Below are 16,226 nucleotides of genomic sequence, written 5' to 3'. Positions count from 1 at the left end.
ACTTCTCCTGGAGCTTTTTCACAATTAACTGTCGATGTGCCTCTGCAGCATTTTTTACCAACCACCGGACCATAGGGAAAAGCTCCTTTATACTGCATGGGTTACATGCGGCCGCTATCCTTTTTTTTTTTAAACGGGCTTTTCGGTGGCCTCTCTTGCTATATTACATCCAAATTTGTTTTATTCCCCGTAATATTTTCAAAAGTTGGTTATATTTAGCAGATGCCAAGTTAATGTGAAGTAAACTTAAGGAATTGAGACCGCTTGTTTTCCCTCTGTGACAAACCTGTGGTACTTTGTACCTCACTGCCCTCCTAAGGCCTTCTGGTGGTATTAAAGGAGTCATAGGTGATGGCAGATGTGTTAAGATGCTACAGGAGTCTGATGCCCAGGAGTGTTGCACCTTCACAGCTTTCATCCTTATCAAAAATTTTCTTTTTTTTTCATTATCCAAATTAAAGATCTTGCTCAAGTGCTGTAAATAACCATCACTTGTGTGGGCCTTAGGATGGGTCAGCTCAATAAAATGTAAAGTGCTTCTATTTTGATTTCTTTTTTTTTTGTTGTTGCATAGAGGGCACCAACATGTTTGGACACGTCAACACTGTGTCCCCACCCAAGAATTAAAATAAATAAATAAAAACAGACAAAAAGGATGCAAAAAAAATAAATAAATAAATAAATTCCACAAAAGTTTGGATTCTTGGTTTTATTGAAGCCAGGGGTCTGATAAACATTTTCCTTATCTTTGTCGGCGTAAGAAGCTAGAATCCACATGGCAGCTTAGAGGCTACACAATTGTGTTAAAGACATACAATCAAACCTCTGAATTAACCCAGGACACAAAAATGCAGCCAACCATGTGCTTAAAATGTCTTGATATCCTGAATACAAAAAGGATTGTAAGCAGAAGCTCAAAGTCTCATACAGATGTGGACTGTCAATAGTGGCTGGAGGCATTTCAGTTAGGGCGAGAGGAGGCAGTTGCTTTCAACTGATATTTAAGTACAAACTTATAAGTATTGAGAGCAACATTCAACCTTTACAATAAGTGAGTGCAACTCTGACACCGAGCAGCATGGGAGCACTCAATGTCACTCAACTACTGCCAAATTCAACAAGCATGGGTGTGTCAAAACAAATTAGCTTAGAGTGACAGGTTAGAGTCAAGTTAGAGCACTCCAACCTATCAGGTCTCTGACAGTCAGGTTTGGGTGACGTTTTAAAGTATTCAAGTTTAGTAAGGCAAAACCATAACTTGACAAAAACATGCTGAATTTGAATGTAAACACAAGCAAAGGGCAACAGGTGAGCGAAAAAGAACAAACTTTACCGAGACATTATTTGGCTTGCCTACTTTAAGATGTCCTGAAAGCATCCAGAGGAAAAGAGTACTGACAGGGATCACTACAAGGTTGACATTAAATGTACAATGTCGCCAGCAGAAAGAGGTTATTCCGCAGATGACCACTAGGGGCATCTTCCTTAAGCTCAGCCGTTTATGCAGAAACTTTTTTTACCTTTTTTTTTTTAAAAGTTGTGTCGAATTTATCTCATAAGTAAATGTTGCAAAAAGGGCAAGACAAACAGTAATAAAGCATTCTGTATCCGACTGGGAACTTATGAGTGTCCAAAGAAAAAGTGCTTATTTCAACATGCTTCAACTGCTTCTGGCTGCTCAGAAATTGTGCTTCATCCTCTTCGGCTGACCTTCGGGCGAACACATCACTCAGTCACAAAACAAAACATGAAGTTACATTAAAACAGTCAGCGTTTCAATTTTGATCAAAGCATATGCAGAATAGTTAAGCAGCATCATTATGACAACACATGGAGCTGGCTGTACTCGTTTTCCCTTACAGAAAAATGATTGAAAAAGTGACGTTTAACCCTGTTGGCAATGCATTTCCAGACCAGTTTACAAAATTCCCAATAAACCTACTGCAACGAGATTCTGTTTTGATTTGTTGTTTTTTTTTTCTCCCTCTGTCGGCTGAAACTCCAGATATGCTTGAGTGGACTAAGCCGTTCCTTGCCATTCGCAGGGTGTCATTAGCATTTAAAGGCAAGTCTTATGTGTGGAATGCAATGGCTCCATGTAAAAGTGAGGGGGAAGAAAAGAAAAAAAAAAAAGGAAAGAGAGATGGCCACTGGTTAATCTTATGGAAGACTTAAAAAAAAAAAAAAAAAATACAAAAGCAGAAAATAGCGACTAATATGCATCTTTGGTTCTGTGTTCCAATTCACACCAGTTAATTTTTTTTCCTTTTTGCCATCATCTGAATAGCAAATAGCTGCTCTCCTCACGCTTGCCATCAACTCTCTACTGAGTACACTATCCATAGGATTAAGTAGGGCCTTGCATACTGACTCAAGAATGACAGTGTACACTTAATTCATTGTGATTACGGTGTCATCAAACTAGAAATATTACAGAGTATTTGATATGGTACAGTAGAACTGTCGCAGTTTAAAATAACAAAAAGGACATAAGACAATCAAGCAACCCCTTAAAGACACACAAATTAGGAGCTTTCCCGTGAAGGCAAGGGCGCCTTGTGTGACAAGCTGTACACTGAAGGCAAAGGCTGTCATTTTAAATGGGCACTAAAGCGATAAAAAGATCCGACTGGACAAACAAGGTTCCTACAGGGACGCGTTTCTACAGCTACTTCATGTAGAAACCGGGAATGTTTTAACAGACATGCAAAGTACATCGTTGATAAAACATGTGAAACCAAAGGAGGAAAGTGCTGTCGAACACTGAAGGATACAAGTTCTTATTTTGTTCAAGCCACAGCAAAGAATTGTGTGTGTGTTTTGGCTGCAAACGAGTGGTTTCAACTACAGTGGGTCTGGGGGCAAAGAAAGAAAAAGTTTTATCACGTAGTTTCTTCAATGCAGTTTGTATGAAAGGCATTGGATCTATTAAACCCCATCAACCAGGCCACAGAAATCTTATTCCTGAAAAAAAATAAACAGACCACAGGCTTTGTTGTACATTAACAAAAATGTAAAACAAAATAAATTATTTGGATGACGAGAAGTTAACAAAAAAAACAAAAACATTTTAACCGGTGGTGCTACAGTGCATTTCCTCTAGTGTAGACAAGCACCTCTACTATGACACAAACAGCTAACTGTGCGAGGCACTTAGGAGTTATAGTAGGAAAGATGCTGCCCGACCCCCTCCCTAAATATACACACCTGTAGCTAAAGAAGCAATTTTGATACAACCTCCAAGCCTGTCAAATCCCAACCAGTCTCATTTAGTCAAAGAAGCCTTTTTTTTTTTTTACAATTTGGACAGAAATGCAGTTTATACAAAAATCAAGTTAACCTGAATATTTTTTTTTGTGTGTATATATATTTACAGAATCCTTCGAGATGACTGGGGCAAATGATATGATATGATATCAGCTATCAGGACATGTCATATTAGTGTCATGATGTCAGTGGGTTTTTAACATATTGCGTGATACAGATAATTGTTTCCTTAAACCAAGAGATGGTGCACAAAATAAAATAAAAAGGAGGACCTTTGTATAAATACATCAGTATCATAGCCAACAGTTTTTTCTTTTAAATACTACATACGTTTGCAAGTATTTTAATTTCTTTTCTCAATATTTAATGTTTAAATACCTTTCCAATCATAACCAAATTCCTTCCATGAGATGAGCTAAGCCAGAGGCCACAGGACCAGTAGGTTACCACTCTTGAAACCCACGAGGAGAGAGTGTTTTACCCCAGAAACCGGGGGGGGGCTGCAGCCCAGCGCATCAGGCTGGCTGCCTGGGAGTGTGCACACATTTCCATGAACTGACAAAATAACATTTACAGTGGAAGAGAGGACAGAAATTAAGCCAAGCCCTCAGCACTTCTCATCTCATTAACACCTCCATCTCTGTTAGCTCTCTCTTCCCATCTCACCGAAAACATCTGATAGCTTCTGAAACTCGTTGGGATAAACCACTGTGTGCTGACTGATATAGGCGTTGGGAATTTGGTCAATTTTTGTCTATGCTCACATGTACATATATTTTTTTCCAGAGTATTAACGCAGTGGACGATGCAGCTGCTTGCGTTGCCTTCACGCTTCGTTCTCTGTCGGCGGTATGTTGTTAGCTGAAACCATGGAGTCCTGTTTGCGAGTCATCCTGTCCAACTCAGCCTGCACGTCAGTCAAACCCGGCTTCTGCCCTTGGAAAAGGAAACAGGAGACAAAGCCCAAAAGTAATCTCCTGTAGCTTCTGTGTGTGCTCATAAATAACAGTTTTCTATGGGCGCCCATGCTGGTGAGTGGCAGCTTGCTGCCACATTTAACATGCATGCAAAACTCATTAGACAAAGGAACATGGGACACATGCATCATCCTCTCAGCTGGGTCTCACAGCCATTAACAAAGTACATGTCAGAGTTGTCAGGCACGGATGAGTCATGCAATGACTTCCTGAGCTGGACGCATATTAGACTTTGTTATATCAGATATAACAAAAGGAAAGGACAAATGTATTCAAGCTGAAAATATGAACCTAACACGTCAATAACAGCTGAGGTTACTCAAAACAAACAAACAAACATGTTAATTGGTTAAGCTGAGCAGTGGGGCGTGACATGGTGTGAAAGATATTAGTTTCCATGCGTGTGGTTTCAGAGCATACAGGCCTGTCACAAGTTTCCCCGGCTGTCAGAAGTTCAGTCAAAGCAGACGCCTTTCTTTTCCGCCTGCTTTAACCGTCTTAATCAGGCTGTGGAGATAAAACTCCAGACAGCAAAATGTTCCACAGCGTCTGAGAACAAATGTCCTTGTTTCTAACTAGTTTTCTCCATACGGCCAGTCCTCCAAGAACAATTATTTAGTGTCTAGTGTTGCTTGGTTACCAGAAAAGTAGAGTCATACCCTTCGATTAAAAAGTAAGCCATTTTCCACTTGACTGGTTCAGATCCTTCAATGTCAATTGTGTTTTTATAAGAGATTTATTTTCATTGACTGAGGGCGTGTGGCACAGCAGGACAGCGTGTATGAGCGGCACTGAGCTTCCACTCCCTGTGGGCACAGTTTGCATGCCCTCCCTCGCAATGCTCAAATGCAAGTCTAATGCTCGTCTCCTACAAAGTCTGATGAGGCAGTTAAGAGGCATAATTAAGATTTTCTTTGTCAATTCATATTTTGTTGAGTTTGTGTGACGTAAACGTAAGCTGACGTGATAATATTTGCTAATTTGATGGGGACTCTTGATTTACACCCTCTCTGCTGCTGCAGCCGATCCTTGGGCATTGGGTCTCGTTTTGGCTAACTATTTAAACTCCAGGATCAAGGGGCCATCTGTAGCTTTGTTACACTCTGACAGGTGATGGCAGATTTGACAGTGCCGTGGACATAACATTAGCTAATGCCAAGAACACTTCTCACTTCTCCAAACCTGCAAGTGGCTCTTTTCTGTCATCTACACGTTATATCTACTTTTCCTGATTACGCAGGTCAAGTATCAGAATACTTTGTCAGGTATCGCATCAAAGTCATAATTTTGGTGTGGAGGCAAGACTATTTCTAGCCGATTTGAGAAAATGACAACTGCTAGGCTGTAGGGGCTGTACCTGTTTTCTTGGCGGACCCCTGGACTCCTGCTCCAACTGCTCCAGATCCGGGGCTCCCTGGGGAACCGGTCTTTTTACTCAGCAGACTGTTGAAGAAGTTAGCCAGCACTCCCTCATTCGCAGCTCCTCCTGCAGAAGCAATAGTTTTGCATTAATAAAATCTTGATTTCTGGGCCACCACATTTAAATGACTGCACTCTTGGTCGTCTTCTCAAAACTAAGACCGCTGATCAATAGGTCATCTTATTGCAATGCTTAACATTAAATGACTCCAAATTAGCACCATTTGAAAGCTTCTCATCTTTCTTATGTTGCATCGGTCATAAATAACCACCCCCATGTTCCCCCAACAAAGTCATGTCTCAATCTCCTAAACGTGAGGACAAAAGCTTCCCAAATCCTTCCGTGGGGTGTTGCTGTGCACTAATGCAACATACGTGTTTCTTTATATCTTTTATTTGAATTGGGGAACAATCTACAAATAGGCTTTTTACAGGGATGAAATGTATTCAAAGGTTGCTGTGAGAACTAAAAAAAACCAAAAACAAATCAAAACTTAAAAACCTTTTAACTTTTAAAAAAAACAGGAAAATCAAAACCAGCGTACATCAACAGACCTAACTTTCTTTTTTAATAACCCGTGTTAAATTGCACTTGGCCCTCCCTTCATTTCATGATAAAAAAGAAATAAGAAATGTTGAGTGAATTATTCTAGCATTTCCCTCTTGGGGGCAGCACAACACAACAGAAAGAACTTTTGAAATTATAGCCCAACCATCCAAGATAAATGACAAGATAAATCAAATTGTTATTATATATATATATATATATATATATATATATATATATATATACACACATACACACACACAGGGTCTAATTCTATTTTTGAAATCTTTTTAGTGAAACCGGTGAAACTAGGTTGCAGCAGGACTTTTGATGATGGGGTATGAAAAACAGCCTCCCTGACCTTTCATGTTGGGGTCGGGCTTTTTGACCGCAGCCATCGGTGAGCTGCTGGTGATGGTTGGTTGGCCGGCACGACCAGCAGGCCTGGGAGACCCCGAGGTTGTCCGTCCTGGAGACTCCTGAAACAAACAAAACAGTTTAGATCGTCCCTCAAGTTTAAAAAAATAAATAAATAAATAAAAAAATAAATAAAAGAGAGAAAGAAAGAAATTTCCACATTTGAGAGACCTTGAAGAAACTTACCGTCGCTCCTCTTGTCGGGGTGGCTGGCTGCTTCGCTAACAAAGACTACAAAAACAGAAAGACTAAAAGTGAAGTGCATTCAACGACAGGTTATGTGACCTCTCCGACTTGCGTTCCCAGGAACATATATTCAGTCACACAGTTAATCTCAGTGTGGGAGCCTGTACATTATGTGTAAGATGCAGAAGATAGGAGGCCTATGGGCGGAGAGAACTTGGAAGAAATTCACTCGTCCACATAAGAAGAAGTAAAGCTACCGTAGGCAGTAATGTGATAGTTTCAGACATCCACCAATACAAATGCTACGTACAAATTTGTTCAATGGGTCTCTCTCGAGTGTAGCAGTTCACTACATATTGATAATGACAAAATGACTGATTACCATCAGATCTGCACTTCAGTGATATGCGGTTTGATCAGAAGGTCACAGTTTAGTTAATTTGAGATAAAGAATTAGGCCAAGACACTAAGAATGTCAGCGGCGTAGACCTGAAACAGAAGAGAGGCCGACATTTACCTGTTGCTTCATCAGGAAAACCTGTTCATCCTCTGCGTTTATCTCCTTGTCATGAACCAACTGAAGACCAGAGGGGGAAATGAAAAAAAGACATGTCATGTAATAAACTCATACTTTGCTGTAGTAATGTTGCCCGTCAACCATCCAATCCTTCCATACCTTTCGAACGGGAGGTTTTGTGATAAAATCTTCAAATGGATCTTCTGGTCTGACTGTTGTGAGGTTTTCATGCAAAATCCCAATTTTCTTCTCATTATCCCATCCAGATGGACTAAAACAAAAGAAGGAGAGCAATGGGTGCAACAAACAAGTGCGATATTTTGCTGTAGAATATATTTGAAGAACATTTATTCAGGATTAAGAATAAAAAAAAGAGAGCAGCAGAACACAGCATTTTGACACCAAATAACACAAAAAGTTTCTATAACAAAAATCCATGATAAAAAAAAAATAAATAAAAGAATTCCACTTACATGAATACTGCATCTTTCTCCACCACTAAGGCAGGTGTGACGAACTGAAAGTCGTATATCTTGTGTACGATATATTTGTAAAGCGGATCCAGGTTCTTCTCCTCTTTGACTGAAGTATAGATCAGGCCAGCTCCATCTGTTTCATTTAGTTAGGGTGGTAGCGGTTGGAATAATCTCATAGATTGGGGGGGGGGTCATTGAGGGAAGAAAAAAAAATTAATTAAAAAAAATCAAGTACAGCCAATTTCTCTTTAAACACTCCATGCCTCTAAATTGTGCGCCAAAAGGATACATTTTAAGCAAAATCGCCTGATGTAGGACTGAATGAAATCAAAGTGCTCGTCTCTGAAGTCATGCTCCTTCTCTAGTACGCCGACTGCGTCACACTGAAAGAATCAAAAGTTAAAGAAATGGAGAAATTGTTATTTTAAGCAACAAAGACAATAAAGTATGACGAGCAAATGGGAGCGACGCGAGTACAGTGTTAATCAATTATCTTCGAAATACATTTCTCCATATAAAAAAATAAGTTTTTATTCTCAAGCTTTTTTTTTTTTTTTTTAAACAGAAAAGAGAGAAAACAGACCAATTGTCTTATTGCTGTCTCTGGCATTAGTCCACCCGGTGGGTGCTATTTCAGGGTTGTACACTTGACTTTGGGTGACTCTTGGTAGAGACTACTGAGCTTTAGAGGCAAAGTGGGTGGGGGTACCAGACACATGATGGAAAATAAAATCTATTGCAGGGATGATATGATGATTTTATTTTTTTTAAATAAGGGCAAGAGACAAGCATCAACTATTTGAAAAAGTCCATTTTCCAGTCACAGCTAGCATGTGACACTGTTGAGAGCTCTTCGGCACTAATTTTAGCTGAAAGGTTTAACAAGCAAATATAATGGCAGCATTTGGTCAGGGGGCACTGCCTCACAAAACACAACTTTAAAGCAAAAGTACACATAAAAGTTAGCACAAATGTGTAATGGGAAGGTTTGACGGGCTCTTGTAGGGAACCAGCAATGAGGGCAGCTGTCGGGGTATTCATGAAAGGTTTTCCTCCCAGCTTCTTTGCCCAGCTCAAAGGGCTCCGAGTGTAAAAGTTGTGTCGGAATATCTATAGATAAGAAAAGCACGGGGCTTGAAATGGATTATGTGAGAGAGGTTTTAGAAAATTGTGCCAGCAAGGGAGGCGATAACAGTCAGTGGGGTTACATGGCACTGAAACGATCAGATTATTGGCTAAATTACAAAGACTGAGTTATTAAGTTCATGTAGACACCTTAATCGGACAAGAAATTGGATTGGATCGGATTAAGACCCCGAGATAACTCGGTTGAAAGTCAAATTAAACAAACAAACGTGTTTGTTTGTAGACGGTGAAGCACGTGGTGAATTAGACTTTGCGTTCTGGGCATGCTCGAGATTTTTTCCTGGGGTCGTGAACCGGAAGTCGGAAGAGACGATATTACTGTTGTTGTCGCCGTCGGAAAGAAACAAACAACGCGATGGAGAATGCGCCGTTGTGCATCGCGTTTGTGCAATAAGCAGCTCATCACAAACTAAATGTAGAGGGACGTTGCTGAACTCTTGGTTCAGCTTGTAGCAACAACAACATTAGGAATTGGAAAAGTGTTTTACCTTTGTGCAAACTACTAGCACCGGAATGCCCAAGTTGTGTGTGAGTGTGTTGTCCCCTAGTGGTAGCACGATGGCTTCATCCTCTCCCGATGTTGGGGCTCGTCGTGGAGAGGATGGGGTGGCATCCTCTGGTTCTGTGTACTCCTGGAAAGCTTTTACCACTGAAAGACAAAAAAAAAGTATAAGATTATTGACTTTTCATTGACTGTGTTTTTTAACTCGAGTATAACTGACACAGTAGAAAACCATTTAGGCATCCTCTTTGCTACATGTTCTGCAACTCTCACAGAGCCTCATGCACAATGACTTCAAACCTGGCTTTGTAGTGCAGTTCTAATTATGCACGGCTCCCAACTGTGTTCCTGACATTCCATCATAAAGTCACCATACACATGAGATGTCAATTAACCAAACAGAAGCCTTCCTAATTCACATCGTGACGTATAACCGCTTCCTCTCCACGTCCTCACAAATCTAGATGTAAGTGAGAAGAAGTACCACTGCGGATTAAAAAAAAAGTCGTTACATTTCCACAGTTACGTAACACGCCTGAGGTGAAAAGCCTAAAACCTAAATAAATGGATTTCCTGACTTTCCTGTGGTGCTGGCCCTGCTGTCCAGACGTTTTCAAAGCTGCTGTGAGAGCTTGGGGGCAGGGGGTTGGGGCTTGTAAGCAGGAAGCTTTGGCCTACTTCCTCGGGAGCTTTGAGAATGCAGTTGGGGAACAGCCCATAAAGCCAGATTGGCTTGTCGCTTTGAGTCAAACTCTTTATTTTCAGACTTGGGATTTGATTTATTTATTTATTTATTTATTTTTTAAACATGGGGCAAGAACTGGCGTTATAGCTAATTAAAAGAGAACCCATCTTGGAATATAGGATAACATAAATCCGGAGAATATGCATAAAAAGCTGAAGTATGTACATTCCGACAAGGATAGCAATTACGAGCCTACTTAACACTGCCAACAAGATTTGTAAATAAATCATGAGCCACACCAGGCTGTATGCAGAAGATCTGAGCTTCAATTTGACACCAAGACCATCATTTAGTCCCCTCTCACTCAGAAACTTGAAGTTATATTGGATGTAAATGTGAAAAAGAACAAGGCTATTCATTAAACAAAAACAAGACAAGAGTTCGGACATAATTAAAAGAAACATGATGTTCATGTTACCTACTAATTTATCAGTAATGCGTACTTTTGATGGCTCGAAAAGAAAAGTAACTGCGAGAAACACCCCGCCAGTATTACTGTCAGCACTGTGTATCACGGTGCCCAGTTTCCACCTCAACAGTGACGAAGGAAAAAGGTGGAAGCAGCAGAGGATTGTGCGCATGGACCGGGTAGTTTGCTTAGATGCGGAAAGGTTTTGGCTTGTCAATCTGTCACCCAATGAAAGTGACGAAGCCAGGCAGACTTTGACCCATCAAGACCTACTTACCTGTTCAACAAACAAAGGTAAGGCCAAAATGCATCTGCACTCAGCCTACTTTAAATAAATTATACACTCCAATTAATGTTCTGAAACTGCGACTCGAATACTTTACACGAAAATAGGCCAAATTTCAGTCAAAATTCCACAAATTTCCCTCGGGATCGTTAAAGTATTTATCCATCTATCTAAAAGTTAAAACTTCAACTCTGAAAAAATAATGACTTTTTCGCCCAAGTACATGTACAATAAATAACTAATCTGCTGACCTACTTATGCTGCAATATGTGCAATACAGGCATACAACAATCTGATTGCACTGTAACTTTTTACTTTGACTTTTACTATTTTTATTCTTTTTTACATTATTTAGATATCTTTATACTGTGTGCCTTGTATCTTTGTGTGTATCGTAAGCCAAGAGCTCCTGAACAAAATTCCATTATGCCTGCATAGTGACAAAAAAAAGATTCTTGATTCTGAGAGACAAGTTAAACTGTTAACTTGTATATGATGCGAGCTCAGAGAAAAACAACCAACATGTTTGTTTACAGACCGTCCCCCAAATACTGTTGCCAATAGAATCCTTCTATCATCGCTACCAAGACGTCACAGAGTGAAATATTTCTGCTTGTAACATGCGGCCCAGCAGCAGCAGCATGTTGATGCTGTAATTTGACTAAAGACGTCTCCAGACATCCAACCTACTTTTAGTTCCAGCACCACAGCAGACAGAATGTCCAGCCCACTGACTGAATTCGGACCAACTATGTTAACTTCCTTTCCCGTTGCCATAGCGCTATTGGAAGGGAGGCATGATGCAAGACTCCTGCAAGACACCCTGGACAAAAGCCATTCACTCACACACATACACACATACACACTTCCAGGCTGTTAGCCTGTCCCTCAACCACTATGTAATCTGACTAGCTCTCAACGATGTGCTACTGACATCACAATGGGCATTCTCATCCTTTATCTGGGTGAGATGCCTCAACTCAACTAGAAATCTGACCATGCCAGTGGGTAAGGTGAAATCTGAGCTAAAGATCTCAAGTGTTATGAAGACTCAAGTCATTTCTTCAGTGCAAACAACATGACTGCCACTTTTTAAATGGACATTGCAAGATTTGATGTACAAGTTACATTTCTTTTCTAATAAACTTTGTGGGTTCAACTGAACGACACTTTACTCACACAGATTATTGGAGTGAATGTGACCAATAAAGCAAGTTTCAAATAAGACTAATTTAAAGTCATTATAATCCCTAAAAATATTCACTTGCTATTGTGCTTAGCACATTTTCCTGAAGACTAGAGAAGACTTGCTAACACATGTTACTGTGTTTTTTTTAATTTTATTAAAAAGTAAAATTCCCTTGCATTCATTCAAAGGTCTCCCTTCTGCAAGAACTCCTTACAGGTTTAAGAGCAAAAAGAGCAGGCAAACTTTAGAAGCATACCAGAACATTTTACAAAACCCTGCAGGCTGAACCAAGTAGTCTGAAAAGCAACAATCTCTCCAAACATAAAAGAACAGTTCATAAGTGAGAGATGACCAGTTCTAAAATTATCAGAACAACATCTGAGTGCATCACACTCATTGATCTGCAGAACTCGCCTCCAGCCAAGAGCGCACAGCTGAGGATCACGGGCCTCACTGATGATGACCTAGAATCATCCATGACTATGTGTAATGTTATACAGCGCTCGCCTTCCATGCGAGGTCTTAACCAAGCTCTCCTTTCTTCCCCTGGTAGCGATTGTCAGCAGTGACGATCGCTCTCATTATGTAAGACTCACATTGCTTGCCACCCTGGGATGCTTCAGGCACCTTCATCTTGGCAGTTTGATCTCCTCACACAGACAACTGAACAAAATGTATGTACGTACTGTTCCCGTTGAAAAGAAAAGTGTAGCAAATCACCACCTTATAACTACCTTCAGCCTGCTTTAATTACTTTCTCTTTTTGTTGCAACCTGCAACGAGGATTGTCCAGCTAAATGCAGCAGAAAAAAAACATTTTAAAAAAAAAGGTAAGACTTTCCATCAGCGTTTCCATAATTAAGGGTGGATTTGACTCGACTAAATGAAAGTTACTCATAAATAAGCGTTCGAAGTCATTACTTACTCCTCTGCTCCATTTCTCTCATGTCCTCTGGAGGAATCTTTAGCTTGTCCACATGGTCACGTAGTACACTGGCCCACTTCTGCAACGACTCCATAATGGTCCAGGGCCGGGACATGTCCGCAACAAAAACAGCTAAGCAGTCAGGCAGCGACTGAGCCGTAACAGCAAACTTAAGAAGGCCTTTGTGGTATAAGTCCCCATCCAGGATCCACACGTTGCAGCGAGTAAGGTCTATGTGGAAAAATAAATACAATAATTACAGTTAGATACATGCAATGCAACAACGGTTTTACAGTCATGTTATTTTTTTTTAAAGACCAATGCTGTTAAACAACCAGAGACAAGTTGCAGCGGGTAAACTCACCATCCCGGTCTTCATCGTGGACACTTAAGTAAAGATACTCCAGTCCTCTCCCCTTCTTGCTATGATCGGCTCCTTGAAGTTTGGCCATGAGCGACGTTTTTCCCGATCCATCCTCACCTGCAAGACATTCAATAACTATATCATCAGAAGTCACAGTTGGCAGAGTAATATCAATCAATTCAGACCTAAACATATCCACAATCATGCCAACATTGCACTGAAATGAAACAGGCGAACATAAAGCAGGTGGGCTGACGTATTGTTCCGTCTTTGGTTTCCTGGTGTGCAGGCCAGCGACCGAGAATAGCAGGAGGAAATGTTGGTGATTTCCATGGACAGTTCAGAGCAGCGCTACATATAGGCCTCCACATCAAAATGATCAAAAACATTGCATTTAATCAAGCATTTAAAAAAATAAATAAATAAATAATCTATCATCTTCTTGGCAGGGTTTCAAACTGACCCTCAAATGCAAAGAGGTCTAGAATGTCTCATTCATGTGTTCCTGCTGGTAGAAAGCATAGTTTCTAACAGTTCAGTGAGGCTCGTGCAAATAAGCTCGACCCCACCCAAAAAACTTCTCACAATTATTATTTTTATTATGACTTTAGTCCAAACAAAAGAAAAAAAAAAAAAAAAAAAAAAAAAAAGGTTAAGAAGCCGAGAAAGCAGAATATTTATACAAATATTGCGTTTGCCCTCACAAACACTGCAGAAGTGTAGTGTTTCGCAGATGTGGTGCAGCCAAAACTCACCAAATACAAGGATGTTTTTTCCAGATGGCAACTTTGAATTCGACCTCGTTGAAACTTCGCTCAGTATTGAGGACCTACAAGAAATGACAAGACATAAATAACAGGCAGCTGTAATATGAAGGTTAGATTGTGAAGAGGCCCAGACCGACAGCTCCCAGTCTCTGAACATAAGCTGCAATCACAAGTCATTGTCCAGCTAACGCTGCAGGCTGCATACTCTATTGGTGGCAATATTCCTCGAGCTCGCCCTAAGATGAGTCCACGACAACAACAAAAAACAGGAAATGATCATTCATCACCCCTGTCCGGTGCCTTGAATACAAGTAATCTGAATTTATGGATTAGTACATGTCGATACTCTTAACAGCGTGACTCCTGGAGATCAACATTAGGGAATGACATCTTTTGACTTTCTATACACTTCAGTTTCTCGGTTAAACTTGCTTCTTAACGTTTACGTTCCTGTTAGCTTGCAGTGTCCCTCATAAAGAAGCTATCTGATTATGTAGCGCTTGCCTCTAGAGAAACTGTCAAAGTCACTGGTGATATGAGCGGCTGTCTGGAAATGCACAAGTCCAAAAAAATATATATACACTGTGTAAAATGCCTCCGTAATGGGTGGTCTAAGCTTCTTGGCTGAAATGTAACGATAGCAAATCGGCATATACCCAGTTAGCTGACGTTAGCTGATCTGCTAGCAGAAGTAACGTTAGCACACTGACCGCACAGCTTCAGATAGAGCTAACGCTCCTGCTAGCCGGGCCGGTGTTTGATAGCAAGCGACCGGCAGTGACAAAGCAGAACCATGGCGGCTGTGCTATTCCTGCAGCGTCCTCAGTGGGATGAAGTCGTTAAAAGAACAGCAGAACTTACCAGAGGTTTTGTCCTTCTTCATCTTCGTTGTTATTGTCGCCCGACCCGGCGGCGCCCGGGAGCTGTTTCTCCAGAACGGGAGCCATCTTCTCTTTCTACACCCACAAAGGCAAGGCCCTGCTGCTTGGGCTCCACTAGCACCGCCTTCATCCAAGTGGCCACGGGTACGTTACATTCGTTGACTGAAACGCCGCGTCGGGACCCAACGTGCAGAGCCGCCCTTTTTCATTAAAACGTGTCAATTAATTTTATAATTATGATAAGAAACAAAAGTAACAGTGTTCTCGTATTAATAGCTTCGTGTATCTGAACGATTATTGGTATTATCAGAGGGGCCGTTTGTATTCATCGAACATGAGGTCAAACTATCAAACATTACTTCTGGCTTCATCGCAACAAGTGATGTCATTGCAGGTTTACCAGCTGATGGTGGACAATAGTGTGATCTAATCTATTTCCTCGTGGCTCGCATACTTACAGTTTTGTCACTTTTACACTTCGATGTTGATTTATTCAAAATTCTTAAGTCGCACACACACTTTGAGCTTATTTCATAGTCAATTAACACCAGGTTTTGACGTGTCTCTCACACTCTAAATCGTAACCAATGTTTTCTTGTAGCATTCTGGACTTTGGCAAATGAGAGCGTCAATGATGTTGTAAAATATTAAGCCTCCAGTAGAGGGTGCCATTTGTTCCTTTCTGAAAAAGTTAGAAATGTCTTCCTCACAGTTGTTACAGTTTCTGGTGTATATTTATATAAATTCTGACTGATTTAAAGCAATTCAGTACAGACATATCATTATGACAAATGGGATTTTTCTAAAATGGTGCGTACCAGGCAAATGCGGAAAAAAAAGATTTAAAAAGTCCTTTTTTTCTTCGCAGGCATTTTGACTTGTCATTGCACATGTATTATCTGATAAACCGTGGTGTTGGCAGCTTACTGTCATTCTTTATTGGTGCACATAAATGACCATGGAGTCAAAATCTACCCCATCTGGAACAATGCAGTATACCAACGCAACATCTAGCTGATAAAACGCATCACTATGGGAAACTATCTATAACATCGGTTCATTTGGCCAGTTGTGACATTTTCACTTGTTCCGTGCCTTTGAAAGAAAAACACAGGCAAACACATGCTGCACAATTATCACTTAACTTTACTAAATAAACCAAGGCTATCAGGGATTATTATGTAATTATATTATGTCTCTGTGACA

At 40.5% G+C, this 16,226-nt stretch overlaps 1 protein-coding gene across 2 annotated transcripts; it reads right to left on the bottom strand.

The window, feature by feature from the left end:
- Window positions 1–690: 690 nt before the first annotated feature.
- Window positions 691–15,178, bottom strand: dync1li2 (dynein, cytoplasmic 1, light intermediate chain 2). 2 transcript variants are annotated; one of them, XM_075452035.1, is made up of 13 exons: window positions 15,001–15,178; window positions 14,128–14,201; window positions 13,373–13,489; window positions 13,009–13,239; window positions 9,441–9,601; window positions 8,096–8,189; window positions 7,804–7,939; window positions 7,490–7,601; window positions 7,331–7,390; window positions 6,814–6,858; window positions 6,572–6,689; window positions 5,602–5,730; window positions 691–4,203 (listed from the first exon to the last, which is right to left on the bottom strand). In XM_075452035.1, exons 1-13 carry the CDS (start codon window positions 15,084–15,086, stop codon window positions 4,094–4,096), a joined length of 1,473 nt encoding a protein of 490 aa, XP_075308150.1. In that variant the 5' UTR covers window positions 15,087–15,178; the 3' UTR covers window positions 691–4,093. The 2 variants fall into 2 exon arrangements, with proteins under 2 accessions (XP_075308150.1, XP_075308227.1); XM_075452112.1 differs by having other exon boundaries at window positions 4,091–4,198.
- Window positions 15,179–16,226: the final 1,048 nt, after the last annotated feature.

This window comes from Odontesthes bonariensis, chromosome 1, assembly GCF_027942865.1.
Source record: "Odontesthes bonariensis isolate fOdoBon6 chromosome 1, fOdoBon6.hap1, whole genome shotgun sequence".
Lineage (NCBI taxonomy): Eukaryota > Metazoa > Chordata > Actinopteri > Atheriniformes > Atherinopsidae > Odontesthes > Odontesthes bonariensis.
This window is presented reverse-complemented; position numbering and strand designations above follow the sequence as displayed.

Coding starts and splice junctions, on each gene's coding strand:
- dync1li2 (XM_075452035.1), bottom strand. CDS start 15,086: ATGGCTCCCGTTCTGGAGAAACAGCTCCCGGGCGCCGCCGGGTCGGGC. Junction 13,490..14,127: donor AAAAAACATCCTTGTATTTG/GTGAGTTTTGGC, acceptor AATGTCTTGCAG/GTGAGGATGGATCGGGAAAA. Junction 9,602..13,008: donor GAGAGAAATGGAGCAGAGGA/GTAAGTAATGAC, acceptor TTTGTCTTTCAG/TGGTAAAAGCTTTCCAGGAG.